Source organism: Rhinoderma darwinii, chromosome 7, assembly GCF_050947455.1.
Source record: "Rhinoderma darwinii isolate aRhiDar2 chromosome 7, aRhiDar2.hap1, whole genome shotgun sequence".
Lineage (NCBI taxonomy): Eukaryota > Metazoa > Chordata > Amphibia > Anura > Rhinodermatidae > Rhinoderma > Rhinoderma darwinii.
Genome location: NC_134693.1, coordinates 128,306,344 through 128,319,085, shown reverse-complemented (window position 1 = coordinate 128,319,085; position 12,742 = coordinate 128,306,344). Strand labels below are relative to the sequence as shown.

General features: G+C 41.0%; 1 protein-coding gene across 1 annotated transcript in view; it reads left to right on the top strand.

Moving 5' to 3' along the window:
* Positions 1 to 12,742, top strand: part of LRIG1 (leucine rich repeats and immunoglobulin like domains 1) — an 82,451-nt gene that overhangs the window by 52,754 nt on the left and 16,955 nt on the right. The window contains exons 7-11 of the mRNA XM_075834006.1: positions 2,090 to 2,233; positions 5,878 to 6,021; positions 9,171 to 9,251; positions 10,507 to 10,578; positions 11,254 to 11,325. Coding sequence (XP_075690121.1) covers positions 2,090 to 2,233; positions 5,878 to 6,021; positions 9,171 to 9,251; positions 10,507 to 10,578; positions 11,254 to 11,325 — 513 coding nt within the window. The remainder of the gene's footprint in view (positions 1 to 2,089; positions 2,234 to 5,877; positions 6,022 to 9,170; positions 9,252 to 10,506; positions 10,579 to 11,253; positions 11,326 to 12,742) is intronic.

The window sequence follows — 12,742 nt, the reverse complement described above, 5'->3', positions numbered from 1 at the left end:
TAAGAACTTGGGCAGAAAGTAGAGCTTGTCCAAACTAACCAATATTTATTAAAAGATGCAATCGAGAAATTCCCAAATGCAATCGCTTTTTCATATACATAAGTGGTATGGATTAATGAAATGAGTTCTGAAAATGAAGGGGCGTCAGGTTTTTTCCAATATCTTGTTACCACCAGTTTAGCCATAACTAGAATTTTACATAAAAGTCTTCTATGAACCCATGGGACTATGTCCAGTTCCAAAAACCGTAATGAGAATTGTGGGGTACGGGGAACTTTTCATAGAAAATATATCATCAATAAGATTAAACACTTCCTCCCAATATGGCTGAAGAAGTGGACAACCCCATAGGATATGGGTAAGAGAACCTATATGCCCACAATTCCGCCAATACAATGCGGTAGAATTTGGATACATTATATGCAAGCGCTCTGGCGTATAATACCATCTGAAAAACGATTTTATTAGCGGTCTCCAGATGCGAAACACACTTGAGAGATATTTATCCTTTTCACGGCCAAAGACCACTGTTTATCCGCAAACTATTTCCCCAATTCCCTTTTCCCTTTCCCAATGAACAATTGGGGTCGATTTTTCAAAAACCGAAAGAGAAGACATTGCGTTATAAATATGTTTTAGGCCCTTTGTTCCTTTTACAAAACTATTCAGTAGCGTCAGATGGCAGCCAGAATTTTATGAGGGCCTGTCACCTCTCCTGTTATGTCTGTTAAAGTAAATAATTGTATTACCCATGAAATAACAATTCTAGAGCATCTTTTCTTAGAACTCTATATTGTGCCGTTCCTCTGTTATTCCTCTTAGAAATGTATGAATAAGTTAACAAATGGGTGTTACCTGTTGGGGGTTTGTCCCTACACATTCTGACACTGGCCAATCAGTGCTGACAGTGAGACTGTGTAGGGACACGCCCCTTTGAAAAGGGGAATGGTAACACCCAGTTGTCAATTTATTCATGCGTTTCTAGGAGGAATAACAGGGGAACATCAAAACGCAGAGTTCTAAGAAAAGATTATCCAGAATTGTTATTTCGTGGGGAATGCAATTATTTACTAAAATAGACATGTCAGGAGAGCTAACCGGTCCTCCTAAAACGCATAGGAAATTCTCAGCCTGTTGCTAAATGCTATAACACTAGTGACAGAGAGAATTTGGAGCATGCGAGATACATTTTTAGCTTCAAACAATCAGACATTATCAGTACTGATTCCTATGATCTATTATTATGAGCCATAGTATAGAAGATATGCGATGTAATAAGGGAGCTAATAAGGCTGAAGCAATATCTCTGTGACAGGATATGTCATAAATGTCAGATAAATGCGGGTCCCACCTCTGGGACCCGCACCTATCTCTAGAACGGGGCCCCCTAAACTCCATTCTGCCGCTGTGTTGCGGCTGAATTCCGACCACGAAAAAGGTCGGAAGTTACGAACACCGCGTAAGTCCTATAGAACGGAATGGTAGTTACTGGTACAGCATAGCTCGCATGCTACGCTACTTCCGTAACTGCCATTCACTACTATGGGAGTTACAGAAACAGTGCAGCTCAGCGAGCGACGCTGTTTTCATAACTCCCGACCATATAACCAGGAAGTGGCCGGGAGGCAGCGAGAACAGACAAAGGTAGAACGGAGTTTTAGGGGGCCCCGTTCTAAAGGTGGGACCCGCATCCATCTGACATTTAAGATATATCCTGTGGCTCTGTCCTAAATGTCCCTCGTGGGAAAACCCCTCTAAGTCTCAAGGTGCCTCGTAGTCCTATCTCCCTGTACCATAAACTGTATGTAATCCTCCCCTGGCCGGTAATGGTTAATAGATATCACAGGGTGGCGGGGTGAGTAGAGCGGCTGCTTTAATTCTCACATTTGGCAGGTCGGGGGTGCAGGTTTATATCCCTTCGGTTGAACTTGCACAGCTGAATAAATGTTAGGTAAACACTGACAAGCTTGTTTTTTTCTGCAGCGAATATTTGTGTGATGAATGTATATACTGCATGGAAAGGCCACGGTTTCACCACTGGTTTCATCTTTATTTTTTCTCTTCTTCCTCCTGCTGCCTGTCTCCGTAGACATCTGGAACATAACAGCTTGACAGAAGTGAACAGCGGATCTCTTTACGGGCTCAGGTCTCTGCAGCAACTTTACCTTAGCAACAACTCCATATCCAAAATCAGCTCCGGCGGCTGGAGCTTCTGCCAGAAACTGCAAGAGCTGTAAGTAACACCTACACGTCCATGTACCCCTTCTAGTAATGGAAGGAACAGCTGTTATCACACGGGACCCTGCAATGTAGGATGTAGCAAAAATAGCAGTGATAATGCGTAATAAAGTATAAATAGAACTCGCTTTACTACTTTAAACCTTATATTGCATTTAGACGTGACTCGTCCGTGCGTCAGAATGACTCCGATCCATTTTCAATACAGCCTTGAAGTCAATGTCGATCCATAGACACCATTTTTATTTTTATTTTTTTAATATATATCTTTATAGTGGTTGGTGCTTTACTCTAAATACTCTCCATAGACCGAGAGGTAAATGATAAAATTCTATCTGCCTGCAATTACCACTAGGAGGAGCTCAGGAGCTTACTGCATTCTGGACGTCCTGACCGGCACAAGGGCTAAGGAGCGGGCTCACGGGCTAACACTGGTCTATACTATACTCCGCCAGTGTTGACTGTAATGGCCTGTATTGGAGATCCTGTTTTTTTAACCACTTAGATGCTATGGTCAATAGCGACTGCATCATCTAAGCCGTTAGAAAGAGGGGAGATGCCCCCTTTCATCGTCCTCCGGTGACGCAATTGTGGGTTTCCAATGGTTGTTACGGCCTAATGAAGGCCCAAAACCTGTCATCTTTATTCTCCTATTTTAGCCCTGCTTCTAGGAGACACTAAAAATGACAATACACTACAATGTAATAAATAGTACATGGGTATTGCAGTATATTATACCAGCGATCAAACAATCGCTTGTTTGGGTCTCTTAGAGGGGCTAAAAAAAAAATTAAGTTTTTTTCTAATATACAAAACAATCAAAAAATATTTAAAAGAAAACAAAAAAACCTTTCCTCATTTTTCCCTTAAAGTAATGCAAAAAACATAGACATCATTGGTATTGCCATGTCCGTAGAAGTCCGAACTATTACAATATAATATTATCCCACATCGTGAATGTCGGGGGGAAAAAAATACAAACTCTACAATTGCTGTTTTTTGGTACATTAAATTGTGCTATTAAATACTACAACTCGTCCTGCAAATAACAAGCCCTGATACGGCTATGTTGATGGGGAAAAAAAAAATAAATTATGGCTTCTGGAAGACAGGAAGCAGAAACGGAAAATGTTTTTAAAAGAAATTCGCTCTGGCACCTAGGGCTTAAACGCCATTCTAAACAGTATGCAGTAACCTTCTAAGCTCCCCCTAGTGGTGGCTGCTGGCGGCAAGATTTTTATCATTTTATCATTTATCAGGTGATTTGCCATAATATAGTGTGTATACATACCAATCTGTGAGAAGTAGTAGGTCTGTACAAGGTTTCAGTCTACTGGCAGCAAGCAGAGATCTTGAAAGTGATGAGGAATTGATAGACAAAGTATGTTATAGAATTGCAGTAAACGTTGATTAGGATTTATTCACATGAACAATGAAAATCCCTTTCACTTAGAAACAATAATTCACATAGTGTTACCTGGTCACTAGGTCAGATCACCTTGAGTTGCAGGGCTTCATGTCGGGAGCTGCTCTATTATTCGCCTCTTTGGTTGAATTATGGGACTAAAAGCCCAAAAATCGAATGTATCCGTTCTATATTCCTGTTCCACCGGTGGAAGACGTTTTCTCTGCATTTTATCAAAGTGAACTTTTTCTAGCTTTTATAAAATCCAGGTCTTTGGTTACTTTCTCAGAAATGCGTTTTATCTCTTGGCTAAATTCTTAAATAGTAAGTGTAGACATTATTTTGGGTGTCTGCCAGAATGAGAGTTAACTCTTTAAGAAGTGTCACAGAGTTCATTAGTCAGGGATGAAGATCTCCAGATTGGGTTCCAGGTACGGAAGACATTTAATATGTAGGTCGCTAGATTTTATTTTTTCCAGTTCCTTAAAGGAAATATCTAGAAATGCATCGTTTATTTTTACACCCCTCAAATTGTGATGGTTCGGCAGAGTTGACTGAATGTTACATGGAAGTTATTCTACAGCCGTCTATATATGATGAATGAGACCATAGAGCAGATAACTACAACGGCCGAAGAAACGAGTGACCACCCGGCTGCTATTCCAGCTCCCTAGAGGGTTGTCACTCCGCATTCAAAGGCTACTGAACAGGAAATCTGCCTATATATCACTGAATAACTAGGAATATTTGACATTCAGGCACCTGAGAAAGCTGGATTACTATCATTGGTTGATCTGTAGTGGTTGTCACTCATTTCTCCCAGGAACATATATAGTTAAGAAATGGCTGAAATCTTAGAACAATTCAAGTACTCTAGTTCGATTTTCCAATAAATTTCTTTTAAAGAGGACCTGTCACCTCTCCTGGTATGTATTTTTTAGTAAATACTTGTATTCCCCATAATATGACCATCCTGGAGCAGCTTTTCTTAGAACTCTGTGATGTGCCGTTCCTCTGTTATTCCTCCTAGAAATGAATGAATAAATTGACAACTGAGGGGGTGTGTCCCTGCACAATCTGACACTGTCCAATAAGTGCTGACCGTGAGATTGTGAAGAGACACACCTTTTTGACCAGGGGAATGGTAAGGCTGGATTCACACGAACATGTTACGTCCGTAAAGGATGGAACGTATTTCGGCCGCAAGTCCCGGACCGAACACACTGCAGGGAGCCGGGCTCCTAGCATCATACTTATGTACGACGCTAGGAGTCCCTGCCTCTCCGTGGAACTACTGTCCCGTACTGAAAACATGATTACAGTACGGGACAGTTGTCCTGCAGCGAGGCAGGGACTCTTAGCGTCGTACATAACTATGATTCTAGGAGCCCGGCTCCCTGCAGTGTGTTCGGTCCGGGACTTGCGGCCCAAATACGTTCCGTCCATTACGGACCGAACATGCTCGTGTGAACCCAGCCTAATACTCTGCTGTCAATTTATTACTAGATTTCCAGGAGGAATAGCAGAGGAATGGCCCAGTGCAGTGTTTGAAGAAAAAAACGCCTTCGTGTTAACAGATGTCAGAAGAGCTGACAGGTCCTCTTTAAATTATGTTTAGTGAAAATGGAGCTAAACTGCAATACCAGTCACAACCATAGTCAAGAATGTCGCTGTTTCTGGGGGAAAAAAAAGCAGACCTTGGACATCTCCTTTTGGGCTTCGTTCACATCTGAGTCAGGGCTCTGTTCAGGCGTTCCGTCACAGCTTTCCGTCGGGAACCCGTGAACAGAGTCCTCATTGAAACAAACGGAAACCGTAGAATTCCGTTTGCATCACCACTGACTTCAATGGTGACGGATCCATCCGATGCAAATTGTTTCCGTTTGTCACCGTTCGTTAAGGGTTCCGTCGTTTTGACGGAATCAATACCGTAGTCGACTGCGCTATTCATTCCGTCAAAACGATGGAACCGTTACACAACGGTGACAAACGGAAACCATTTGCATCGGATCCGTCACCATTGAAATCAATGGTGATGCAAACGGAAACTTATGGTTTCCGTTTGTTTCAGTCAGGGTCCCGTTCATGGGTTCCCCTGACGGAAAGGTCCGACGTAACCCATGAACGGAGTCCCGATGCAGATGTGAATGAAGCCTAAGGTGTTCTTTTTAAAGGTACAAGTGAAGTCTCTACAGCACATGTAATCTAAATATTCTATCTTCCTGTCTCCGCAGAGTCCTGTCTCATAATAACCTCTCCCGGTTAGACGAGGGAAGCCTGGCAGATCTCGGGTCCCTGACTGTCCTGCGTCTTAGCCATAATTCTATAAGTCTCATTGCTGAAGGAGCATTTAAAGGGCTCCAGAAGCTGCGTATATTGTAAGTATTTAATGGCGACTGTCAAAGTCTAGAACTGTTCTGTTCCATTATCATTATTACAGCTATGGTTTGTATATGGCAGGGGAGACAAATAGTGAGGCTCCTGTGCCTGTGAGCTTCAATTATATAGAGTAGAAGTCTCCTTCTGTTGGGGAACTACAATTCCCAGCATGCCCTGACAGCCGCACAGTTTGGTGGTGCTGCTATTGAGAGTACGGTTATCTTCTGAGATTACGTATGAACAGAAGCGTGGACGTCTCGAGCCCCCGAAGATCGTCTTTACATAAACAGTCGCTGTTCTTACGTTTTCTCCACTTTTTTTATTTCCTTTTTGCTGCAATGTATCATTACTTCTTGTCGTGTCACATTTATTGGGCTTTGAAATGTCAACGTTTTTGTAAATCTACAAACTGTATCCAAATTGTATCTGATGGATTTATAATTTTTATTATCTTTACATTTTCCTTCCGTTTCCCATGCCCGGCTTGACGGTTGGACAAGAATCGTGTTGTGTTTGGGGGAGGGGGAATGATATTTATTGCCTTTAACAACACTGCATAACCTCTATGTGATGCACAGATGCAGCAGAGCTGAGTTTGTCATTTAACACAATGCCCTATGATGTAATGTTTTTCCTAAGAACATTTTCAGCTCTGCTACATTTCCTTTTTCATGCAATAGGGAAGGATCATATGCCCTATGTACTTGAAGCATGGGGGAGGGTGGTCTAAGGCCAGATTGATCTTTCAATGGCAGTTTTTGTGTGAGAACTGCAGATTGCACAGGGGTTTTTTTTTTGTAGTCTGCAACACCGGAGATACATAGGTCTGCATAGAAGCTGTATACACAAAACGGTAGAATATTTTTTTTTAATAAAGACCATATGCAAAGTTGCTTATCTTTATTTTAGAGCAATAAAATAAACTATGAAAGTGCATGTGCCCTGTAACGTCTCACCCACAAGCAGCTGTAAGATATAACTGCGTATTAGACATCAATTGGGTCTCTAAAGCTAGCCTAAGACTATAATAATTTCTGAGCTGCAAATAATGAGGCTAAGCTGCAATACCTGATACAGCCTGTGGACATGAGGGGCGCTGTTTCTAATTTCATACTACCCCATTAACCACATTAAACACCGCAAATGTCCGCTCTCATCCTGCATTCAGGCTAGATGCTGCGTCGCATGACTTGGCTGTAAAAATATCTGGAGAGAAGATATCCAATTCTTCAAGAATTACTTTTCCATCGTTGTAGAAAAAAATCCTGGCACGTAAAACTGGTGTATTCAGTAGAGCGTAAATATTCACAATTGTTTTTATTTTTCGGAACGGTCTACCCCCTACCCTTACCACAATAGTCCAAAGAACCCCCCACCCCCCCCAAAAAAAAAAAGTTGGGACCATTTCCTGCTTGTTTTTTCTAATTTCCACACCAACTGAAAGCCTCAATCTCCCCGGAGATCTCTAAACCCTCAGTATCTGGCACACCGGAAGGGTCTTTGAATGCCGGCTGTTGGTGCCTGTGTTTCATTCGGGATTTGTTAGGATTCCAAAAAGAGTTAAAGAATCTCGTTGTGTTGAAGTTTTAATGTAGAGATCCTTTCAGCTGGGGAAGAATAGAGGGAGAGATGGTGGGTGAGCTCTAATTTAATAAGCGGGGGTGCACACAAGCTCATACACCTGGTGAAAGGGACCCGGGCATGTTTTAATTACCACCCATTGTCTGAATGCCTTTACTGGGTGCGAAACTGCTGAATTACTGGTCTATTCAAATAGAGGTCACGCTGGACGACCTCAGTCCTATGATTAACAGGGACACTCGCATTTAGATGCAGCCAGCCAGAAAGAACGGGAAATTGGCATGGGAGAGAACGGGGCTGAATAGAATGAAAGATGGGTTAAAGCCCCCCCATTGTCTCTCCAACAATGCACATCCAAGTGTCCAATGGAAGAACACACCCAAGCCAAAGAAATGATAATGCATCACTGATGGAAAAGGATTCATTGTAAGGTTGTAGATTCAGTATATAAATAATGATCTTACGGGGACGTACCAGCGTTCCGACACTCTGGGTGTAATTATAATTTTTTTTTTCTATGCCGTTCAGGGAGGTTGAAGCCCTGGTAAAATGGGAGATGTTTTAGGTATTAAAGACGTAGTCCCAAAAAGTTTAGTTTATTTTTAGAAACCACGCCATTCTTGTTCATAGGCTGGGTCTGGTATTGCAGCCCCGACACATTCAAGTAAAGGTGGATGAGCTTCAATAAGACACAGCCTATAAATCAGAATGGAGCGGTTTCTGGAAAAGAAAAGAGAACCCTTTGTTCTAATCTTGGGCAACCCCTTTGATATAATAATTTAAAAAAAATGCTTTCATTTCAGGAAAGTTGCTTTTTTTGATCTTGACAGTCTCAATTCTGAATTTTATAATTGTAAATCAATCAATCTTGACCCACTTAGATTAACATGAATCGGGAGTTTACATGGTGTTCAGGCAACCCTTTGTTGGGTAAGCCAGCCCCTAGGGAAAAAAAAACACCTTTACACTACTTAACCACTAGGGGCGCTGTTTGTTTTAATCACTGAATAGTTTTTGGTTTTAAAAGATGTCCACTTATAACTTTGTGTGTGTGTGTGTATATATATATATATAACAAAGATTTTTGTGCAATATATGTTACATTTTGTATGACCTATCAATAAAAGTGCTGTTTATTATACATATGATTCCTCCACAGTTTTTTGCTATATTTTGCTTTGATTATATTGTAATTACTCTGGTTGTTACAACCCATATAAAGTTGGGTCTGATACACTATTTGAGAAAGGTAGTTACATCTGCGTAAACGTCTCTTACGAAATAAAGTTGATCACTTGATTTTTTTCCACCTGGAGATCCAGGAGTACTGCCTATTTTTTGTAGGATTATATATATATATATATATATATATATATATATATTTATATTTATATTATTATTATTTATTTTTTTATGCTAAAGCCATGAAATAATACTGGTGGTGTTCTAAATGGGTTAATTCCACCACTGAAATAGTTGAATCTGTTCCCGAACTTTTCCCTTATTCTTATGAAGAAGAATTGAGCGCAGAAAGTGAACGTCCCCTTTTTCTTTTTGTTCTCTGCAGGGAACTGGATCATAATGAGATCTCGGGCACAATAGAGGATACGAATGGAGCTTTTCGAGGCCTTGACAGTCTGAACAAGCTGTGAGTACTTCACCTCCTCAAGTCTTTCACTGTTCCTGGAGCAGTAGGACCTCTCCCTCCTTCTCCTCTTCCCGGTGTGTGTCCTTTATTCTGGCTGCACAAATAAGGATGTCTGTTCACACATATATCTTGTGGCGAGACAGCCTGAATAGCTCCAGCACTAGAATAACCCACATTGTATCAGAATAGAAATGACTAGGTAGTTCTGAAGAAAGAGAGGTGCAGGGTTGGGAAAGTTGGAGAAAGTTTTTGGGTGGTCCTCCGACTAGGTAAGAAGTGGTCTGTAAAAGAAAATCGCTCAACTCATGAGAAAGTTACAGCCTATAAAGAATATCGGTGGGATTTAAAAGTAACCAAAAATGAAATTCAATGAATTTTCATTTTATAAATTTGAATTACATCAGTTCTCGTTCTCCTTTTCAGATCATATATTAGTGAATCAGGATTGGCAATCACTCTAATTTCTGATATATGGAAATTTTTATTTGACCATTGAACACCAAATAAAAAAAAGAAATTATATATATATATATATATATATATATAAAATCTATCATTTTTTTTAATTTATAAACATATCCACAATTCTGTATATTCATCATATATATATATATATATATATATATATATATATATTTATTAGTGTCAGAGCTTGTTTTGAGTTTCCAGTTAAATTATTAAATTCTGTTTACCTGCAGCCACCACTAGAGGGAGCTTAGAGCTTGCTGTATCTACACTGAACTCAATAGTAAAACCGTATGCAGTGAGCTCCCTCTAGTGGTGGCTGCAGACAGAACTTTACGGATTTTGAGCTCTGTATCCGAAAAACACAGCTCCTACCACTATAAAGATATACAAAAAACCTAATTTCCAAGTGTGATCTAATGCAGTGGAGATTCACTTTAAGTATGCGCCACTTGAAGATGATCCGATAGCAGTCAATAATGGCTTGTTAGACAACAAGCGTTTAACAAAAAGGGAAAGGAACTACGGCCTGACAAGAGGGCTGAATGGCGGCTTTCTCACAGCAGAAAAAGTGTGATTCAGCCCTGTCATCGCTGGTAAATTGCATTGCTGATAAAGGGATCTCCTTTCAGCAGGCAAAAGAAAGAGAAGTCCTAATCTCCGTAGTCTATATTGATGGCTGCGCCGTACAGCGGACATGAGATCTGTTTCACCCCAACTAATTCTGCTTTTTCTTCTTATCCCTTTCTCCCCTTTTGTTTGTCTGACCCTTGATGTTTGGAAACTGCAGATCTCTGTTTGGAAACAAGATCAAGTCGGTGGCCAGAAACGCTTTCTCAGGCTTGGGGGCCCTGGAGCACCTGTGAGTGTCCCATCATGCATTGCATTTTTATAGCGGGTTGCCAAAAGTAGCTGCTTGAGAGGTCTGCAAGCAATTTAATAGCGTCTTTGTAAGCTGAGAAGCTCGTCCATTTGAGCAGACCAGCTGCTTCCTTCTCATTATAAGTCAGCTTCAACTTTGGCCTCTCCTTGTGCCAAGAAAGGAGTTAGAGGACATATGGCAAATTTGGGCGCATTTTTATTTTGTGATTACTCTGAGAACAGACAACACTTGATTAATTCTCACCCGTTTTGCGGCCTTCGATGCCCACACAAGTTTGGTCACTTTCTCCTTCACACACGGACGTCCAGCGCACAAGGAGGACACCTTAAGTTTCCTTCAAGAAAGCCGCTTGTATGTAGCAAACTTGGCCGGAGAGGAGGATATTTTTTTCCCTCCTTCCCCGAGGACCATAAATGCTTCTAGGACCGATCCAGCATTGGTTTCCTTTTTTAAATGAAGTGCAGCCCGGACAGTATATCCCCAGGATGACTAAGTTTACTCTGATTTGTGGAAATTATTATTTTCTGGCGCCAGCTACACAATAAATTGATTTAAGAATCAATTTTAAGTTAGAACTGTAAAGTTTGCCAAGATTTGTAGATTATTTTGCAAGTCGTATTCTGATTTTGTTTCCTTTTTGTATTTTTTTGGCAGAAACCTTGGTGGTAATGCCATGCGGTCAGTCCAGGCAGAGGCGTTTGGAGAAATGAAGATGTTGAAAGAGCTGTAAGTAACGTTTCGATGTACAGAGTTGGGCCTCACACGCAAGGCTATTGCGGGCACGGCCGACCGCGACATACAAAGTATGGCAGCACGGTCTGTAAAATACGAAAAGTAGGACATGCTCCATAATTCCTGGCACAGTTCCACGGCACGGACCCCTATCCGTAGCGATACGGAAAGGTGTCCGCGCCCAATAGAACCAAATGGGTCCGTAATTTTGGACTGTATTACAGTCCGCAATTACAGAGATTTTTTACGGTCGTGTGCATGGGGCCTAAGGGTATGTCCACACTAGGCATAAACGCTGCTGATTTTCTGCAACGGATTCCATTGGGGAATATCCGCAATGGAGGTGATGGGAGTTGGAGATCAATATCAAGGTCCCAGAAAACCCCTTTAAAGGGGAATTCCCACCAAAGACATTCATGGCATATCTGCTATTGAAAAACTTGCAATGAAGTTTGGTTGACCATAAAGTGAGAAGTCAGGGAGAGTGGCCGCACATGTGGGTGACCATCTCTATTTAAGTCTACGAAAAATACAGATGCAGCCAAACGGGGGTCATGACACCCCCATTCTCCTTATCGGTGGGGGTCCTAGAGGTTGGACTTCACCTATCAGACATTTATAGTATATTCTGTATATATATAGCAGATTTTTTTTAAAGGTGTGTTTCATTATCAGCAAATAAAGCGTGTGTGTGTATATATATATATATATATATATATATATATATATATATATATATATTGTATAAGAAAACGTATTACATTTTCTAATCTACTTTGTGTAGTACTTTTTCTCTATTTTTATTATCTCTGCTTGTAGTCATTAAAATCGGACCCTTCTTTGTTTCCTTTAGGCCAGATTCACACGAACGAGTGCAAACTCGGACGTAAAATATGGCAGTTTTTGACATCCGAGTTGCACCCGTGCGGGACCCGTTTTCGCAGATCCCTGAGACTTGAGTTTATGGAGGGATCTGTAAAAATGGACAAAAATAGGACCTGTCCTATGTTTTCATGGGCCCTTCACACAGTCTGTTAAAACAACGGTTGTGTGAACAGGCGCATTGAAAGACATGTGTCCGTGTGACGGCTGTTAAAAAAAACAAACAAAAAAAAAACAGCCGTCACATGAACGTATAATACGATCGTCTGAATAAGCCCTAAAGAGGATATTAATCTGTCCTGGTCATGTGCTGATCACACAGGTGCAGGGCTCGTTACATTACAGCTATCAGAGCTCTCGGATCCATGCACCTGTGAGATGGTCACATGACCAGAACAGATTTATATCCTCTGGAAGTAAACAATAAAGATCTACATTAACTGCAAGCAGAGATCTTGCAAGTGAAGAATTGATGAAGCAGGTAATACAATTACATGACTTTTCATCGTACAATGTATAAGCTTTATTT